Source organism: Manacus vitellinus, unplaced genomic scaffold, assembly GCF_001715985.3.
Source record: "Manacus vitellinus isolate BGI_N305 unplaced genomic scaffold, ASM171598v3 scaffold_38_pilon, whole genome shotgun sequence".
Lineage (NCBI taxonomy): Eukaryota > Metazoa > Chordata > Aves > Passeriformes > Pipridae > Manacus > Manacus vitellinus.
The window spans coordinates 5,513,026-5,534,187 of NW_021940526.1; the positions used below are offsets into that span (position 1 = coordinate 5,513,026).

Genomic DNA, 21,162 nt, shown 5'->3' on the forward strand with positions numbered 1-21,162 from the left:
CGGCAATTCCCGCTGCTGCTGCCTCAGAACCGCCGGGGAACCGCCTACGAGGGCTTCGTCACCGCCCAGGTACCGCGGCCCAGGTGTGAGGCGGGGTGGAGGGGGGCGCTTCCCGCCCCGCCGCGTCTGAGGGGGCAGCGCTTCCCGCCGTGCCAAGGGCTGGCGGCTTCTCTGCCGAGCCGCTGGGAATGTGGGTCTGGAAATGCCGTTTCCCTGCCGTCCCTGATATTACAGTATTTTTACTTAGATAGGTTCCTGGGTTTACCCGGAAAATGGCTCCCTGGTACCTCCCGGGCTGGATTTGTTGCGCTGCCAGAAGATGTTTTTGGGGCACGTTGAATGTGCCCGCGGCCTGTGGTAAAAGTTGACGCAAACGTCTGACTGTGGGTGTTTTGCTTTCACTTAGCTTGTGAGGCTTCAGCTGAAGCGGCGGCATGGTCCCTCAGGATGTGGTAAAGGCGGTGCAGGGAGCAGAACAGCTCCTGAGGCAGGGCAGAGGGGTGCTCTCAGCACAGCTCTGCCATCGCAGGCACTGTGCGGTGACCCGGCAGCCCTGGAGCGCTGAAATATCACACAGACACAGCTCTGAACAGGCGTATTTTAATTTAGAAGTAGTGTGTTTTTCTCTTCCTCTAAAAATAAGTAAAAGTCAAAAGATGTGGGCTGTGTCACACTCGCGTGGTCAGAATTGCAGTTTTGTGGTCAAAATCCAAAGGGTTTCGGGTGATTTTTTTATTCAAGTTTCACTAGACATGTGCAAAGGTGTGCTTATGTTTGCATTAGTTTAACAACTGCGGCTTTGGAAGTGCTCTATGTGTTATAATTCATCCTGGAATTAATGGCAAGGTTAAGATACAGGTGTGATTGTGTGTTCTCAGAGGTGATTTTTAGTGAGTGCTAAGACCGTAATGTCTGAGGTTATATACTTAAATTAGACTTACACTAAACATCACCTTTAGAAGCAACTGGTGTTGCTGGTGAGTGGGCTCTATTCAGCCCTGAAACAGGGACCTTGCTTTTTTCCTCATGAGCATCACAGAAACAGTGAGGCTGAAAGGAACCTTTGGAGTTCCTCTGCCAGGATGACCTGGAGCTCAAGACCATTTGCAGTCAGGTTGTGAAATTCTCCAAGCACAGAGACTGTGCAACCTCTTGGATGGCCTGTTCTAGTCTTTGACTCCTCTCATAGTTACTGGGTTTTTTCCATTGCATTTGGGTGAAATGTCCTGTATTTCAGTTTATATCCATCACCTCTCATCCTGTCAGTGTGTGTCACTCAGATCTGGCTATAACTTTTTTATTGCTCCTCCACTAGGTATTTGTACTCACTGACAGGATCCTTCCCTGATCCTTCTTTTCTCCAGGCTAACCAGTCCCAGCTCCCTCAGGCTCTGCTGGTGTCAGAGGTGTTTTTAGCTCTAAATCACCTTCATATCTCCTCAATGAACTTACTCCAGTATGTCCAAACCTTTCTTGTGCTGGGGACCCAGCACTCCATACTTCAAAGTGTGCTGAGCTGGAACAGCATCTGGAATTAAAGTTTTGACATGAGTTATCTGCCCTCTTCGCTTCAGGGAGGAGCTGAGCCTACTCACAAACCTTCTTGGTGCCAGTTTTAATTTGATCATCCCATAAGAAAGTAGAAGGAAGATCTCAAGGGGGACTGAAAACACAAGTGGGTGGCATTTGGGAGCTGCTCCCTATGGATTGCACTAAGAGGAAAAAAAAATTCATTCATGTGCTTGGGACTGTTCTTGTTTACAGTTTCTAAAACCTCGCTGGAATGTGCTGTGGATCAGTGCCCAAGTTTCTTTTTACTGTAGTACTTTTATGACATGAGTCTGTTTTGTCTTTTAGTTGAGTTGAAGACAGACTTTCATGTAGTGCAGCATGACTTAGATTAAATTATGTTTTTTGGTTTTGTCCAGATTTAGATAATGTTTATTTTTCTTCTGAAAGGTGTTATTTTTGCTTTATGAGATGTGATGTTCTGAAGAGTTTTTACTGAATATTGTGAATTAAACATCAAGAGTGTTTCAACTTCAGAATTAAAATCTGCATTACTTGTATCTGTCATTCATGCTTCTTTTTATCCCTAAATAAAGAAATTCCGAATAATGTTCCTGAAAATCAGATAAGACAAAGTTTCTTGCTTAGTAGCTGATCTGATGGGGAACACTTCCCAGAAGCCTCTAATGTTTTTCTTTGCTGACCTTCCTATTAACTGTTTCTTTTCAAGGGTAGAGATTTCCACATCAGGGTGTTGTTACCAGAGGATTTGCAAGTGAAAAATGCAAGGTGAGAGAGTTTTACAAAAGCAATTTGTGAGTGTGATATAACAAAGTTTATTTTGATAGAAGCAATGATGGACATGCACGTGAATCATTCTTTCCTCCAATATCAGTGTTATTAATTAATTCTTACTGGTTTCAACTTAACTTTGCAACAAAACTGCACAGCATCAGTGTTAATAAATGCTGACAATAAACATTGCCTATATCAATATATTTTGTTGTTAATTAACTTTGAAACTTGTTGCAATTAATTGGTTGTATTTACATGTGAAGCAACGTATTTGGGAAAAAACGGTCACTTAGATTGTTTATATGTCATAGTTTGGGAAACAGAGAATTCAGTGCAAAATTGTACTTATTTTCTCTCTCCTGGTTGTGTGTTAATTTGCACTACCCAACTTTTCTCTAAAAGCTCTGCTCTTATTACTGTTTATCACAGCAGTGTGTGGGAAGGGGGGTGGAAGGAGCTAATCCATATCCATGGATTAGCCTTTACCTTTGTATTCCACACTCCTGCCCGGGCCAGCCCGCTCTGAACTGTGAGCAGATGGGGTGTTCCAGGGCTTTATTGCAGTCGAGGGTGGGTAATTAAAACTGCATTATAGGTAACTTTGACATTTCCAGGTTATCACTTTTAAATATTAGTGTGTTTTATGACGGCACAGTAGCTTGCAAGAATTATGTTGTTGTCTCCAGCAAAGAACAGGCTTTGCAGGTAAATGCTTAATTTTTAATGGGCTTTGGGATAGTGACATTTGGAAGTTTTAAGTAACTGTGAACAAGAAACTCAACGCAGTTTTGAAGTATTGTTTACTTCCTTTGGTTTTTTTTGAGGAAAACTGTTGTGCTGTTGTGTGCAGCAGGTTTTCTGCTCTCTTTTAAAAATCCTGTACTGTGAATTTAAAATTTATATAAATTACTGTTTGTCCAGGATAGAGTGCAGCTGGAGTCTGAAGAAGATCCTGCATCGATATCAGCATATTTTAAAGCAGGTATACAAGTTCAAAACCATTTCTTTCAAATACATTCTTAAGTGTATATTTATAATATTTCTGAAGAGGTTATGCTCATACAGCTATTCTAAAAGTGTTAAAGAACCCTCATTTCATTGTGTAGCCAAGATTTATTTTCAAGTGCCTGAGAATTTAGTAAATATTTATTTTTATTCAAACTTTATTCTTTTTTTCAAGATTGAGCTAGAACAATTTTTAATAAATGACTGCTGACATTTTACTGGAATTTTTCTTTAATCTCTCAATTAGAAACAAGAGTTTGTCTTTTTATATATATTTATTGTTTTACAAGTTGTTCATAATGCGAAGAAGAGAATTCATGTTAATTATTGATAGGCCTGGTTCACCCTGTGTTGTATACAGTCAAGTAAAGATTCTTTCAGTAAAGTTTCCCGTGCTCTGGGAGATCTGCTCTGTAATTGAAATATTTAAACTTGTGATATACAGTTGGTTTTTTTTTTCTTTGTTGATTTGACAATACTACAAAGTTGGACTGAACTACTACAAGTTATGAGTTGAAGACAATGAACTAATGCTGTGTTTCCTCCAGAGGCTCCACAGCTGCCCAGATCTTGTCAGTTTTATGGTGGAGCTGAGAACTGTTTTGGTAGGTGACAAAATATATTTGTGGGAGGTGGGATGTTCTGAGAGCTTTGGGTTTCACTCTCATTGGTTTGCAGGTTACTGTTTGATAGATTTATGGCTATGGATAGATTTTTTTTAAGAAGAGATGATTTTGTATGTGTGCTGTTCATGGACTATTTGTATAAATATCATTTAAGATTTTAAGCGACTGTATTCTTGGGAAATTTTTATAGAAAAATTGAAATCCCAGCAAGGAATCTCAATATAGAGCCATCCTCTTTACAGTGATTTTCTTGGAATTCCTGGTATTGTCCAGAAGGTAAAGCTTGTAGTCATACAAAGGCTTATACAGTCAGTGGATTGCTGAAGGTGCTTTCACCTGGGACAACTCGACCCATAAATGCAGAGAGCTTTTTTTATAGCTCAGAGGCTGCATTTGATTCTTTCAAAAGATTTTCAAGTCTGGGGTTGAAGAGTAGCAAAATCTTTGGTTAACAACATTACACAGACAATTCTTGTCTGCTAGTAAAACATTCTGGGTGACCAATTCTTCATCCAACCAGCTTAACTTTAAGGGTAAAACACAAGAAGTATTCTTCAAAACAGCAACACAACTCCCTCCTGGTGCTGCTGCTCTGCTCTGCTTGGAATAGGACTGAGTGAGGAGGTTTACTTTGGAATATTTCACAATAGTTGTCCCATCCATTTGCCTGGGTACACAAGCACTCAGAAAATGAGAATGCAGTGAAAATATAATTCATTCAAAATGATGATCCTCAGATAGTGCAGAGAGTAAAAACATAGTGTAGGAGAACTGGACAGAAATGATTGTTGAACTTGTTTTATTATAAATTATATTTTTATTTCAATTCAGTTTATTTTAATTTCATAATTTTATTCTAAATTTCATTAATTTACTTCTCCTGTAAGCATAATTTTAACTTAAGAACACTTTCAAAGAACAAGTATCACAACTTTCACAAATGTGAAACATAATTTGATTTTATAAGATGGAATTACCTTTTTGATAAAAACTTTTTGAGACATTGCAACATGCTAGATGACTGTCTGCACCAAAACTTATTCTTTGGGATTCTGTGGTGTTAAAACTGAGAAATGGATTTTATTTTTTGATTGCTGTATAAAGTTTATATATATATATATTATGGGGGATTTCATAGATGTATCTTCTTTTGTGGCTGTGGAGCCCAGGAGGCAGCTGTGGGCTTAATAGAACCTTCTTTTGAAATGTTCATTCAGTTGAGATGCTTGACTTCAAATTTATTAGCTGAAAAAGAAGCACATTTGATATTTGCATCTGAAGACTGTGCTGTCAACATCTGTGGGGTTTTTTTTTAAATTGCAGATGTTTTCATTACCAGTATCTGAAGTAATTTCCCAAACAGCCTCTTTGTCTGCTTTAGCTGGAGGCTATAACAAAACAAATGCAGTGTACAGTTAATTTTACATAAGCTTAATATTTTTGATTGAATTGCAAAAATCACATGGCTAAATAGATGCAAAAATATTGAAATCTCTCTTAATGATGTTTTTAATGTTCTTTTAAACAGGAAATTGCTTTAAAGAACACACAAGACCTGCACGTACCACGGCCACCAGAATACTACTCCTGTCTTGTCAGAGATCTGGAAATGCTGGGCTGGAATAAGTATGTTTATTTTATTTCTTCACTAACGTTATCTTTAGCATATCCATTCCTTTTGGGTGAGTTGAACATATCAAATGTACTTGTTCTGTTAATTTACCCTCTTCAGAAACTGATTTTGCTTTAAAAACTCCCTTGATTTGTTTTTAATTAAAAACAAATATAACAAACCTGTATCAACTGAAGGTGTATTTTCTGTCTCAAATAACTGAGCTGAAAGGTGAGATGCTACTACTAAGAAATCAATTCTTCTTGACCTATAAACTATTGATATAGTAAATATATTTACTGTTAGTGTTTGTAGTTCTCTTTTTTTCCCTTCTTTTCCTTTCTTTGTAAGGCTTTTTTTTTACTCTTCCCACAGGCAATGGTTGATCATCATGTACCTTTGTGCTTTCATAAAATCAGTTCATACATTTTTTAGAACTAGAACAGTTATTTTTAAAGAACAGTTCTATTTTGCTCTGCATAGCAAAACGATCTCCTTAGGCAAAAATATGATATATTTAACCCACAGAAAGGTAAATCTACCAAAAAAAATATGTGAGTGGAGGGGAGAATTTGGAAAGCTGTAAATCCAGAACTTCATAAGAGTATTCCAGTAACATATACTCTCAGATGAGCTCATAGAGCAAATTTAATTCACCCTCCTACAGAGAAAAACAAGGTTTTTCTCCTCAAACCTTCTCTAGGAATGTGAAGGAACACACATTGTGATCAAGTATTCAAGGGCCATGTGGAGATTTTTCAAAGATCTCCAGAGAATCTTGTTTTATGGACTTGAAAGCCTTTAACTGCCCTCACATCTGCCAGCACTGGCGAGTTCTCTGATCCTGAGCCCTTTGCTCCTCCAGCAGAGAGCCTGGACTGGACAGAGTTCTGTCCTTCCCCCTGGCACCTCCAGGAGACCTGGGTGGGGTTGAAGAAGGGAGTTGTCTCTGTGTGGGGAAGAATTAAACCCCCATGTTTGAATCCTGTCTTTAATAACATGCAGTTAATCTCGCAGGGCCTTCCTTCAAGGGGTTAAAATTGAAGATTTTCTAAGATGTTGCAGAGCTTTGAATGAGAAGCTACTTTATTGTTTCAGTAAAATAAAAGTTAAATAAAAGCCTGTGTTTGTGCTTTTCCGTGAGGCAAATCTGCTTTCCCCTTAGTCCTGTGTGGTAATTTACCTGTAACAGGTGTATATTTTGCTAAATGAAATCAAGAAGCCTTAGGTGTGAGAACAGTTTTGAGTTTTCCCACTTGATTTGCATATAAATAACATGATAAACGTGTTAATCACAAATAACATATGATTAACATGAAGTAGGAGTTTGCTTTGAAGGCCTACTTTCATTTAAAGAGTTAAAACATCCTCGTTAAATCAGCTGAAGTTTCTTTCAGTGATTTCCATTGTTAATATGTGGTTGTGCCATACTCAACTCGAATTTCACTGATATCAAATGATGACATGATGGATCCTACAGAGGAACAAAAGTTTGTATAACTGAAATGTCACCTATGTAAACAACTCCTTCTGTGTTTATACAATCATGGGAAGAAGTTTATAGGACTTTTACAGCATTGTCCAACTTTCTCCAGTCCTATGGAACTGGAATTTTAAATCTATAAATAAGTTAAAAATTGGAAAATGGACAGAACTTGGATGCATCCCTCTATAAATAATTAACCAGGCAGCCATTATTAGTGCTCTGAGCACCTTCTCCAAATGCTTGCTTTTTTTTTTTTAAAGTTTGTCTGCTGTCAATAAAACTGAATTTGAAGATTCTTTACAAATATGAGTGAACATATTCTCACTGTATTTTAATATATTTTAAAATATATATGTGTGCACACTAGTATATATATTTATTCTAGAGGTTGTCAGGTTGCTAAACTAATTATGAATGTACTGAACCCTTAAGGATTTCAGAAATATTAGGATATGTATGTCCATTGCTGGCTAAGAAATAAAACCAATTTTTAATCTGGTTCCCTCCCACCTGATGCAGAATAAGAAACTACAAAATGTTTGATTTTAAACTAAAATAACCTATACTTTTCTTATACAAAAAGAATGGAGTGAGCCAAACAAGATGAATGGCAGAAGAGATAATTTAAAATCCCAAACACTTTGACAGCATCCCCTTAATGTTTCTGTTTTCCTTCGGGGTGGAGCCTCCCCATGCTGCAGGCACCAGCTGGGCTTTGTTCTGGGCACTGCTGTGTGTTCCACCACAGTATCCAAGCTGTGCCTTAACTGATGCTTCAGGAATTCCCCACCCCAGGCAACAGCAGATGCAAGGTAGTTTCTTGTCTTTCTAAACCTCTGTGATTCAATTTTGAGGTAAAGTTGGAGCAAAGTGGGAGTAATGATTTTTTTTTTTTCCCAGTTGGAGGAAGAATGTTCCAATATCAAGTTTAACTACAATTGAGCTACACTTCTGTTGAGATATGTCTTTCTTTCAACACAAATACAGAAATCTGTAGGACTCTTTAATATTACATTAATCAGGATTAAACATGAAATAATATCTCTCCTTCCTCTCTTACTACTACTATTGCTTTTTCCATCTGGATTTTTTGGTTCCCTCATTCTGAGGTATTTTCTTTTCACTTCCTTCTAAGGCTGTGCCCACCCTTTGATGTACATCTCCTTTTTTTTGTACAAGCTTCTACAACTCCTTTCCAGTTTCACTGGAGAGAATTGTGTGACTGGTCTGTAATGTGTAATGGTTTAAAAAAATAAATGTAACTTAGGCCAGCAAGAAATGCTCTCTTTGAACTCTGATAGGCCTCTCCATCAGTCTGGGTGATAAGTTGGGCAATTATCTTGCACTGCTTTTTATCTTTACACAAGAATGACATAGTAAAAATGCCAGAATACCCACATGTCCAGTTTACTGCTAAGTATATGGAGAAGTTTGAACCTTTCTGGCAGTTGCTGAAGCTACTCAGCAGAATCCATTTCTAGAGAACAATGTATTTTACAGTTGTATCCATCTTCATTGTGGTGGGAAGCACAGATCAGTGCCATCCTAACCAAAGACTCAGTGATTATGGCAGAAGTTTTAAAACTTATTTACATTTAGTATCTACTTGCTGCTTGCTAGGGTACATGAATACAGTGTAAAGCTGTCATGAAACGAAGGCAAATCATCATAAATAACTCATTTTGTACCTGTTTGGGCTCTTATTTCCTGCGGAAAATCAATTTCAGAATATGAACCGATACCCACTGAATTTCCCCCAGTAACAGTATTGATAATAAAAGAGAGCTCCGTGGAGGAGCAAAGCAAATCAAGAGCATAAAAGTCTCCTGGAGTAAGAAAGTGCAGAAATGGATCAAAGAGTTGACAGGAAGTTTAATGTGTACATAAGTAGAGGCTGACAGGAACATGCTGTGTGTGTCAAAGGTTCCAGTGATGGAAAACTGCGACGCGGTGCTCACTGACCACAGCGTGAGCCTGACACTGCCTGTAAATAACCCCCAGATATATGGCTGCATTAAGCACCAGCCTGGTGCATTAACAGCAGTAAATCTGCAGCAGCTCAACTGCCTGGCATGGAGGACTTCTCTGATTAATATTTGTAACACACTAATCACTGCACACCTCTCAAGCTTCACTTCTTCCCAGGCTCCAAGAGTTTCCTTTCTCTTCCAGAGTTGCATATGTGGACACTGGGCTTACCACAGTCAAGTTAAAAGCTGAAGACTCTTGTGGTCGACAGCATCTCATCACTCTCAAGTTAAATGCAAAGGTAAATTTATGTGGGAGAAGCACCTTCAGGCTTCCTTGAAATAAATGGGTTTTCTTAATTCTTAACTGTTTTAGAGAGTTGGTTTGTTTGTTAGTGTGTCTGTTCTGCAAAGTAATAGTTGAGAAATTTTTTTATAGGGAGTTTTCAGACTTTAACTATATTTAAAATTAATGTTGCATTATGGTTGTCTGCAAGATGCAACTGTGCATCCCATGAAAAACACTTTATGATATTGCAATCATTTTGCTGGATTACAGACAAAGCCATCTGGGAGACTTTCCTTCATTATCACTCCACCCAGAGACCGTGCACAGCACATGAATTAGAGGATGTTGGGTTGTTCATTAACAAGTCCTACTTTTAAAGCTCTAGATGTAAAGATTTATGAAAAACTGACTGCAGAATTCAGTCAGAAAAATGATTTCTTTTTAGTCTAAATAATTGCCTAATTTTGACAGCACTTGCAAATCAAATCCATGGTGTCTGCAGGGACAAAAAGATCTTAATTCTTCCTGGTACTTTGCACTGAACTCGAATTGCAACGTTTCTTCATAGAATGTCTCATTTCAAGGCATAAATCTCTCATCTGAGGCTGTGACTGTCCAGGCTGTGTGGTGACAATTGCATGGCAAGAGCTGTTGTCTGTCTCCAGAAAATCAGTCCAGGGGAAAAAGTGGATCCAAAAGTGTCTGAATGTTGTTGTTTGGGACTATCCTTGGTACATCCTCTGGAGTAATAATCTTGGAGGCATGAGGAGTGCCCATTGTAGGATTAGATTTCACTTTCACAAGCATCCCATATTTCTTTAAATACCATGAGTTCTTTACTCTTACATAAGATGAGCTAATTTTACCTTCGAGGGGGAAAAGGAGCCTATGGAAAAAGAACTGTTTGGGAATCAAAGGTTGCTCAAGTGGATTTTTAAAAAGAGTAGAATTATCCTACATGCACAGGGTAATGAATGCATAATTAATTTGCTAGTCAGTCCATTATTAAATGCATTTATGGAAAAAAATCCATCAGGAAGTACAATTATGGTCTATTTAGTGTTCAAGAAGAGTCACCAGCCTGTGTTGTTTATAGGGGAGCTGCTCTCCCACACTGAATGTGACACTAGAAATTAGGTGCAGCCTGTTGCCTCAAAGGTTTACCTGCTCTCGTGACAACAGAAGTAAAGTGTTTTAACTATTTGGAAGTAAAAAAGTGCAGAAAAAATTACAGTGCAATGCTCCTTTTTACCAAGCCATGGTCAAACACTGTGACACTTATCTTGGTTCTCTTCAACTTATCCCTGTCCTCAGGGAGAATGGAGATTCCCATTTTATGTCCTTGTAAAAACTGGTGTTTTCTTTATTGTTGTAAAATATCTGGCTACTCCTCCTAGCAGAAGAAAGGATATATGTAATAAAAGGACCAGATTATCTGACTTGTCTGTTTAAACAAGTAATCATCCATCTCTTTTCTCTTTTCTTATTTTTGTTTTGTTTCCAAGTGTTTGTTGTGATGAGGGATCGATCGCTTGTCCTTTTTAAACCAGGTCTGGCATTTAAACTTGCCAGACAAAATTTGTATGTGAAATGTGGGTTTGGTGACCTGGGGGTTTGATTTTTCCTTCATGCACCTATCTACTACATTTGAAAAGACTTGGCTGAAGTATTTATTTTAAGGAATTTCTTTTGATAACCTGCTTTAATGAAAGTGTGGGTATTTTTGTTATGCTCTTTCTTTGATTAAGGTTAGTGTGGGAGCCTTTCAGACCCCAAGGATTCAAACAGGCCACTGCAAGGATTTGCATGCCATGTAGTAATTAAGACACTTTGGTAATTATCTGAATGATTTGGCAAGGGTTCTGAAAATGCTTTCTCTAGGTGAAGTTAGTTGCATGCTTAGAAATCCAGTATAAGTATTTTGTTTATTAATAGCTTAAATTGTTCTAAAGAATAATAGCATGATTTCTGACATACACATTTGATTGTAACTAATAACCTAAGATGTCATTGATATGCTCTGATTGGAGTTATCAAACCTTTTATAACTTAAGGTTTTTTAATACAGCTTTTTTTTTCTCAGATATATTTTAATTTGGACTGAGGGCTTGTTTTGATTTCGGGTGTATGTTCACTTAACTCTTTTTAAATGGTTTTGTGCTTACTCAGATTACTTTCAGTTTCAAAAAATAAAATTTTGCCAATCAGAGCAAATAGTTTAGTTTAAATGGAAAGTAGTTGTTGATTCGTGAAAGGGTTTTTTAGGTTTCTATATTTTCCTATCCCAGCACAGGTAATTGAGGAGAAATTAAAATAAAAAAAATTGATGTTTTTTGCCTTAAGGTTTTTTGAATATGTCCTTGTGACCACTGAACACAAAAAACTGTGATTCTCTTGTCTTTACTAAAAGCATTTACATGTAGAGTTCTTCTTTAAATGATAATTAACATTCTTAACTATTTCTGAAAATGCTTTACATACTGTTTCCTCTCAAAGCCAGGTCCTCAAGATGCTTGAAGTGCTTGTATTTTGTTATCAAATTTGGCAGCTGAGTATCAGTCTGACTTTAAATCACTAAGGAAAAAAAAAAAAGAAACGAAAAACTGTATTTTCTTTCCCTCCCTCAGTATCCCACAGAACCACCAGATTGCCTCGTGGATTTTCCTGTTCAGTTTGCCATTTCCTGGATGCCACAGGTACCTGCTGGACTGGGCAGCTTTTCTTTGCTAACATGTGCAGTGGGGAGGTGGTGAAGAGGGGTTGGACTTTATTTTTTAACTCCAGCTTTTCTCCCTGTGTGCATTTTATTTCTCTGCATGCCCAGGAAAATGTAAGAACACTGAACTCTGCATTCCTGATCATAGCATCTGAAATCTCTTCCTTGCCATGGAGATACACTTTGCATGTTGTATCTTTGCACTCACACTGGCTGGGTTTTTTTAAGCTGTTCATAGGGCTGAAATTTCTTTAGGAATTACATTGGGAAAGGGAAAATGAAGTGAAATGCATGAAAAACTATTGTCTTTTAGGAAAGAAGCACCCTCTAAAGTTGACAGACATTAAAAAAAGGCAGTCCCCCACTTGGTTATCCTATAGAGTTTTCATAACATAATAAAACTTATAATCCAGTTATAATCAAAACAGGGAAGTATTTAGTGGAATTCTGATTTCTTATTTTGACTGGTATTGTTACTATAAAGAACCACAAGCCATTGTCATTTTTTAGTCTCTCACATTATTTCATGTACCTTTTTTCCTGAATAAATCATGTGTACTTTATTAAATGAATTTTATGTGACCACTTAGATGTAAGTTAATTTGAATTACATCTAGAAAATAGTTGATGTTTAATTTCACTTAATTCAGGAAAATAGATTTTACATAAATGATTGCATCTGCTAATTCCAACTCTCACAAGGATTTCTCCCCAGCAATAAAGCCTGTCTTGGTACTAAATTTCCTGGCTGGAAGGTTGCAGCAGGAGGGGTTTAAGCTGGGCATATAATTTTGACTGCAAAGCTCAAGGCTCTGTGTGTCCCCCTCTAATATTGTGAGCTTGAGCAAATAACTGCAAGAATCAAGCATTGCAAATGAAAATATATTTAGTTTCACGTGCAAATTTAGGTTTTGGTTCTCTGGGGTGGTTTGGAACAGTTTAAGTAGATGTTGGTTTTCCCTTAAATTCTACTGGAGTCCATAAACTATGGGCAGGGTTTCAAGTGCTGTTTCTAACCTCAAACTTTATACATAGTTTTAACAGTATTTTATTAATTTTACAGCCTTGCAATTTATGTTGCCTCAAATTAACAACACTTCAAATATCCCTGACAGTCACTGCTTCTCCATGTTTACTGTTAGTAATTTTAAAGCTACTGGCAGGACTTGTAATTTAATAAAATGTTCTTGAAGAACATGACATGGAGCAGCCTTTGACAAGTTAAAAACGGGGCTGGATATATTAATATTGGCACTACAACCAAGGAAAATCCAATGTTAAAAATACAACATTCTGATGCTTAAACTCTTTTTACAGTTAGAATTACCTGGGGGCTGTTTGAAAACACGAACAATAGATGTTTGTGTGTAACTGAAGAGCCTGTTTTGAAATCACGAGACAGTAATTCCAGCTGCAGAGAGCTGCTCTAATCCTGCACCAAATCCCAGCAGCCCGTGTTCTGTGCTGACAGAAGGGCTTGAGCTGTCCAGGAGCTTTGGAACACTGACCTTGTCTGCGTGGGTGACATGAACCCAACAAATGGCTGTGGTAATTGTGGAAATTGTGTTTATTTTCCAAATGTGTGGAAATCATTGCAGTGAGCAGCCTTCACACCGGGCTAAAATATGGGTTAAGCTTAGATAATGCTGAAACACCCCTGGCAGCAGAATTCAGCTGGTACTCAAGTGGCTGGAAATTTTGATTCCTAAAAGGGAAAAAGAACACGCGATCCCTGTTCTCTAATAAAATAACGGGATGTTTTGGCACCCATAGGTCTTACATTTTACTATTTATTGGTCTTCTTTAATGTATAAACTGACAAGGCTTAACTAAAACGAGGCAACTGCACCATTAGAATATAAACTCCTATGAGAGAAAATATAAATAGATTTCAGGTAATTGATTTTTCTTTCCACCCCCTGCGTGTGCTGCTGCCTATTTCAGGCTCATGGACTTTAAACTTGAGGGGTTGTTGGGTGGTTGGGTTTTTTTCTTTTCTTTTTTTTTTTTTTCCCCTTCTGTATAATAATAGACATGGCTTTATGGCATCCATATTAAAAATGGGTAATTTTCCTTATGGTCCCTGTCTTCCTGCTGGGTTGATAATGTTTTGATGTATTTTTCTTTTGCGCTGATGAGAGGTCTGCTGCTGCTGCTCTGACATATTCATTTGGATGAATAATTATAACTTGCACAATGTCAAGCTGAAGATGGTGGGGTTTTGTGCGTCATGACAAGCCCAGTAGCCAGTGCAGGTGTCTCACAGCATGAGCAGCAACAGCCAGTGGATTCTGGCTCGGAGGAGACGTTTTAGAGTGGTAAGAAATCAGCACCAAGGGCAATGCTGCTGCTGCTGCTCCTGCTCTAAGTGCCAAATAAATGCAGAGTGCTTCTCAATGACAAGTGCAAGAACATCTACTTATTTCTGTTCTCTCCTTTTCCTGGAGAACCACATGGATGTGCTGGCTCCAATTTTAGCCCCCGCCGTACGGGTGGTGCCGCAGGCTCAGGGTGTCTGTCCCGCTGCCCTCGCGGCAGGGGGGGCTTCCTGTGCTGCCCACTGCCCACCTGGGTGGCTACATGAAGGTCAGGAGAGTGGGAATTAATGACTAATGAGGTCGTGCAGCAGCAGGCAAGGAAACAGTGAGACAAGGTTCAGGAGGTGTAGTGTATGTAGGAGATTATTCTTTGGTTATTTTGATGAAAACACAATAAAACACTTCATAATTTTGCTTTTTCTTGGCAAAGGAGCTTCACAGACACCAGCTGTAAATAGGAGATGGCTGACAAGACACTTTATAAAGATTTCAGTGCTGTCTCTGGGTTTGATTTGTGTTAAGGAGGGGGGAGATTGTTAAACTACTGTTCGTGGGAAACAGTCTCCTAACAAATCTTAAGAATCACAGATTTTTTAGGTGATACAGGTGATCCCTTTCCCAGCCAACAACTGTTGGCTTTGTTAAATTGTATTTTATTTGTGAATTCTTGAAGGGCAAGTAGGTGTCAGCACCTTTAGTTTAGGCTATTTACCCTTTTCCATTAGGGGGCTTTTGCAGTTGTTTTAATTTTGGATAAGCAAATTGCACGCTAGGAAGAATTTTATCTAAAAGATCACATTTTTATCTTTTTAAGAAAAATAGTTTGTAATCAATTGTGCTGTATTTACCTTAATTAGAACTTTTTAACTAATATTTGATTTAATATTTGATTTAATATTTCCCTGGACAAACTGAGTGCTCCATCCCGTACCAGTGGTTGAAAGGGAGTCATAACACAGAGGTAACTTTGGGCTCACAGTTGGCTGAGGAACCATTAAAATCAATGTTTAGGAAGGAACCAGTTTGGTTCTGTAAGTGCTTGTTGGGTCAGGGTGAGCAGCATTGATAGTCTGCTTTATCACTGCCTTATTTTCCAAAGAATTTTGACATATTTCACACGAATTCCAACACATTTGTACAAAAGGGACCACGGAACAAAGAGTTGGTGCTGCTTGACATTATTAACAACCATCTTGGTGTAGCTGAGACCAAAGGAAAGCACAGTCAGGCTCTTCTAAAAGTGTTGGGCAATGACCAAAAATTAGTTGTTAATCAAATAAAAAGGAATGTTGGGGTTTTCATGGCTTGCATGACAAGCAGGTGATATATTCAAATAGCTATAGATGCATTTATGTCTATAGCAGGAGACAGCTGGCAACATCAATGAAGCATGCAAATAAGATCAAATGAACAGTGTATAAAAAAAAAAGATTTAACTACCTTTTTAAGGAACATCATTGAAAAATTACAATTAGTATTAAAATTAATTGGATTTTAAAACTTATCTGTGGGTTATAATCCCTTGATGTTTCTTTTTTCTAGTGAAACCCTTTGAATTCCCAGAAGATAAAGATAAAAATGATTATTAGAGGATTTATCTGTATGTGATATAGAAAAATGTAAAAAATCAAAATGGAAAGCAACTGTTGCAAGTACCAGAAAATTATGCTATTAATTTAAGTGTCATCAGAGCACAAAAGATCACATTTCAGGACTGTGTGAAAATTATTAAAATACTGGAAATAATAGTACTTAAGATGAAGATACCATACTCTAAGATGTGGTTAAGTGACTGACACTATTATATCACTTCAGGTATTATAAAAGTAACAAAATGCTTTTAAAGATAATAAGCGTTACATTTGGAGATTGGCAGTGTTCACACTTTTCTGCTTAGGTGCTTTCCTACTCTAATATAATTTAATAACAGCAGGAAAAAATGTAGCATTTTATTTCTAAGCTGTGCCATTTCTTTCTAAAATATGTATCACCAAATATAAAAAGTTATTACAGAGAAAAAGCCTATTTCTTCATCTCAGAACGCTCAGATAATTTGCTTCTCTTTGTCCAGGTGAGAAAGAAAGAACAAAATCACTGCAGATTAAAGGAAACCATTCCCTCTATATTTTGTTTTATTTATAGAAAAATACCCCTCTGAGAACAGAACATTTAATTTGCTTTTTCTTTTGGACCCCAAGATATCTGAAATCTGGCTCTCTCTGGGCACCTGCAAAGGGCTTCACTTGACCACCAAGTCTTTTCTCCCCTTGCAGAAGCCTTTCCTTGTAGAAATAGTTACTTCTTTTTTATAATTTAAAGGGTTTCTTTTGCATTGTCCTGTATATTGTCCTGTCTAATGAAAGATTTTTCTGATTCCATGTAATCCACTCTCAAATATTGAAATCCCCCAAGTGTAATCCTCTGATTATTAGATAGTTTCTCCTCCTCTTGCCTTATTTACATGGTTTGAAATCTGATGTTAAGCACCTGGTTTTTTATACTGCTTGATTTTGAGATAATTATGATGATGGTAAGTGATATTTTTAAAAAAAATAAACAAGCTCCTTTGGTTCTGTGGGTATGTCTTTGTAGTTCTGTTGGGAAACACTGTTGTGGTGCTCAGCTCAAGTAGAGACTAAATATCAGAATGTCGAAGTTAATAATAATACAGAAATGATAATGAGGATAAAGGATGATTTTACTGTAATTTTAGAGTTGCTTTTTTAAAGTTACAATGTAAATTAATAGCTCCTCCCAGCTTTTTAAAAAAGGAGTATAAACCACTATCAAATCCAGGCATGACGTATGTATAGCACATGTTAGAACTACCAGGAGTGAAGTGTTTGTGCTCAGGGTACAGCTTTCCCTGTGTTGTTTCAGCTAAAACCCCAGTGAGCTTCCATGTTTTCTGCTACCAGGATACACTGGGACACACACGTGAATTTGAACACTCCTTCAACAACCTACAGTTTGGTTTTTAAATATTCTCTCTGGCCACAGATGGAAACCATAGGAAATTTGTTTCCTTTTCTTAGAACTCCTTACTAGACATTTACAACCAGTTCCTGGCAGCACTGGAGTCACTGAAAGAATTCTGGGATGCGCTGGATGAAGTCGATGGGAAGACGTGGGTGCTTGAGCCAGAGAATCCCACCCGGAGTGCCACGGCCAGGAGGATTGCAATAGGTAGGAAAAGGTTGGGAGGGATACAGTGGATTGGAGAGGTAAAAACCCAAAGACACAACTCTTATTTTGTGTATTAAAAAGATTCACTTTGCACTTTGCTGTTTGAAAACCCGGCGTTGCTGGCTCAGCCCAGGTGTGCTGGGCAGGGGACTGACTGTCACTGCTTAATAGTGTCCTTAGGCTTCTCTTTTTGGCTGTAAAAGATAATGATGAATTAATAAGTTATATCTCTGCTACCTTTAAAGTGCTGCTATGATTTCCAATGGGTTTAGTCATCTAGCTTGAGTCTGCTTATTCAGAAATGTTAAGACTAGTCTAAAAGAAATGCAAGCCTGGCAGGTTTTTTTAATCAGTTGCTATTTTGAATTACAGTCCATTGAAATGCAAATATTTCATATATACTGATGTTTTGTACAATTCATTTGGATACCTCCCAACTTTTTTATTATTTGTCATAGTGAAACCCAAGCTGATTTAACCAATTTTAAACAGCCCTTAAAAATGTTTCCATTTTCTAATATTTGACTGCAAAGCTTCCCCATGGCCTTCCCTGCTTTCTCATTGCAGGGAACAACGTCTCTGTGAACGTGGAGGTAGATCCTCGCCATCCAAACATGCTTCCAGAGTGTTATTTCCTCGGAGCAGATCATGGTAAGGCAGCAGACCCCACTTGTTTCGTCAGTCCAAGCCCTGCCTGAAATGTGGGATGTTCAGTGGGGTGATGTGATTGTTCTGTCCCTGGTTTGCAGCAGTGGCCCCTCTGAGGACTAAGCTCAACAACAACATGCACTTGTGGTGAGTGTCTGTAGTGAAACAGGCTTGGAGCTGAAATGGTGTTTGCCATTCCTGGTGTGGAATTTTTTCTCCCTCTCTCCCACCCACAGGGATCCAGAAATCAGTTTGTTACAAAACTTGAAAGACCTCCTAGAAATTGAGTTTCCATCTCGGGAGGTGTTGGAAAAAAGCGTGAGTTGCTTTTCTTTAATGATCAGTTGTTATTTCTGAATAAGGGACATTTAAATGGTCACTCTGTAACAGCCAGGAAAAATAAGGGACTTAGAAGAGGGGTAATTGGATTAATATATTGTCACAAGGACTTCTGAACTTCAAGCAACAGTTGTCAGAGCTTGTTAACCTTTGATTAGAGGTGCACACTTCCCTGTGGCCTTCCTGGCACAGAGGCCATTAATAAGAGGCTCCACTGTTAAAAGGGAAAGAGGAAGTTCCAGAGTAGCTAATGAGATGTGGACAATCCAAACATTCTGTTATGGATGTTGATGACTTTGGTTCTAATTAGGTAGAGCTGCCTAGAGGGGACAAGAGGCCATCCAAATACTGGTGCATTTCAAACAAAACTGGGAATTAATTTTTGACAATGCTTTAACGCTGGATTACGAGCTTGGCTTTCACTTGTGAAACTTCTAAATTAAGATCTGACTGAGGGCTTGTGTCTAATGGTGAAATGCAATGACAAATCATCGTGGTTGATAAAAAAAATGGGTCCAAGGTATGAAAAAGCTTGTCTTGTGCATCTGGGAACCAGTGTTACTCTGTCATTGTGGCACAACCATTTCTATACTGAAGGCAAGAACAGTGGTTCTAGCTAACAGAGAAGGCAAAAGCAAGAACAGAGATGAGCCTGTTTGCTGTGTTAGCAGCCCCTGGTCCCTTCCAGCTGCTCTGTGACAAACCCTGCTGTGTTGCAGGACTTTGCCAAGGACTGTGGGATCTGCTATGCCTATCGCCTGGACGGCGCCGCTCCCGACCAAGTGTGCGACGAGCCCCGCTGTGGACAGCCCTTCCACCAGGCTTGTCTCTATGAGGTAAAGCAGTTAATGGCACCAACTGCTCAGGAACTGGCAGGGTTTAGAAAACAACCATTGCCCACTTCAATTCCAGGTGAAGCAAAATCCCATCAGGGGCGTTACCACAGTCACTGTGCTTCCACTTGCCCTCTCACCCCCAGTTCCTACATAGGCTCTGCCCCCTCTGACTTTCAGTGCACTGTGTCAGATGTTCATCAGCTGAACCCTGGTAATAAATAGATGGTTCTTAAATCTGATGTGAAACCAATGTGCATTTTAACCCCCTTCCTTGTGTTGCAGTGGCTACAAGGCCTTCCTACCAGCAGGCAGAGTTTTAATGTCATCTTTGGCGAATGTCCCTACTGCAATAAGGTAAGGAAATCCAAGGAATAGGAGTGAACTAAAGGGTGTGTGGGAGCTCAGGAAAAGGCAAAGCCAGTAGCAAAGTTAACCTTTCATCAAAGTTAACCTTCCATTCTCTTTTTTAAAATAGTAGCCACAAATTCTGTCTTCTCTTTACACATTGGAGTAAACTAAATTCCCATGCATTTAATGCATCAGTGTTTAACAAAAGGTTTTCTCACACGGTATAAAGGCAGCCCCACACCAGTCACAACACACTAGTGCCAGAGTGATTAAAGATCACACTCGGTTGTACTTTTATGACATTTTTACTGTTGCTGTAACAAAGGTCCAGTTTAAAAAAAACACACTGAAAAGAATCCCAACATTTGCAACAGAAAGCAGCACAAATAGTTCAGTGCATCCATAACTACTAGTGCAGATCTGGAAGGTTTAAGAGAACGTGCCTGCACAAGGTATGTACTGACTGCATTATTTAAAACTTCTTTTTCAAGCCCCTGACGCTGAAATCTTCAACGAAGAAACTCTGAGGAAAAACTGCGTGGTGGGAACCCCACTGCACTTACACTGGAGACACCAAAGCAGCAACATCACAGCAGATACAAGGACAGTACAATGAGCAGCAGGAGCACCAGCACAGCTGCAGTGTAGGGGTACGTTTGGTCAGTGAAGGCCAACCTGAACACAACAGCCATGGAAGGGCGAGCGGTGTCAGGGCCAGCCTGGGATGGCACTGCACGCACTGCACTGAGCAGGTGATCGTATTTCTTTCGGGACTCTGAGAGTATCCTGTAGGGGTCAAAGGGTGACACATCTCTTGCACTGTCTTTCTGCAGAGGAAAAGAAGAGTAGTAATGAAGTTGTTAACATTAAGCGAGGTGTGAATCAGAAAAAACTCCGGGGTATTTAAGTTATCCCAGAGAAAGCAATACAGTTCTTAGAGAGCCTTACCTCTGGAATTTGTGATGTATGGGTATTTTATAGTAAGTGTGTAACATAAGGTATGGGTAAAGATACATAGTCTATTTACTACTGAGGTCCAGAGCTGAAATTTTATTCCCTCTTTAACTCGTTTCCAAAAAACTTTAATATATTCAATCTTCCTTGGTTTTGGGCTAATAAAGGTTTACCCTGGGAACCTGAGACATGGCTCTGAAGTTGGATTTGCTGTTTTGATTTGTGTAAGTTTTGCATTTCACAGTGAAGCTGAACTTCTCCTGACCTATCACAGAGAGCACAGACCTGCTGACAGGGCTTGTCCTCCCTGGCCAGGGTGGTGGCTGTTGGTTTTGGGCTCTCCAGCAGCAATGCCATCCTTAGCCAAACTCCACCCTTGCACTGCTCACTTACCAAGACTTGACTGTCTTTTCCACTGGCCCTTAGCACAAGGGCTGTGCTTTCCTAGACAGCTTTCCTTTACCAAGCTGCTGAATTACATGAGAGGAATTCTGCAAAATGAAACTAATAGAATCCTGCCTTTTTTTT

General features: G+C 38.8%; 2 protein-coding genes across 4 annotated transcripts in view; one reads left to right on the forward strand and one right to left on the reverse strand.

Annotated features, from left to right (window-relative positions):
• Positions 1-434: 434 nt before the first annotated feature.
• On the forward strand, positions 435-20,812 carry FANCL (FA complementation group L). Its single transcript, XM_029961641.1, has 14 exons — positions 435-452; positions 2,240-2,298; positions 3,226-3,286; positions 3,858-3,914; positions 5,464-5,561; positions 9,206-9,302; positions 11,917-11,985; positions 17,359-17,509; positions 18,077-18,160; positions 18,259-18,304; positions 18,394-18,475; positions 19,216-19,332; positions 19,615-19,686; positions 20,172-20,812. The coding sequence occupies exons 1-14, from the start codon at positions 435-437 to the stop codon at positions 20,205-20,207; spliced, it is 1,047 nt and encodes a 348-aa protein (XP_029817501.1). The 3' UTR covers positions 20,208-20,812.
• Positions 19,909-21,162, reverse strand: part of VRK2 (VRK serine/threonine kinase 2) — a 35,421-nt gene continuing 34,167 nt past the window's right edge. For 2 of the 3 annotated variants that reach the window (XM_018077571.3, XM_018077570.3), the window contains exon 15: positions 20,394-20,507. Coding sequence is in view for 1 of the 3 variants with exons in the window: in XM_018077569.3 (XP_017933058.1) it covers positions 20,268-20,507 (240 nt within the window). In the remaining 2 variants the exon portion in view is untranslated. Of the gene's footprint in view, positions 20,508-21,162 lie in introns of all 3 variants that reach the window. The other variant, XM_018077569.3, reaches the window with a different exon arrangement.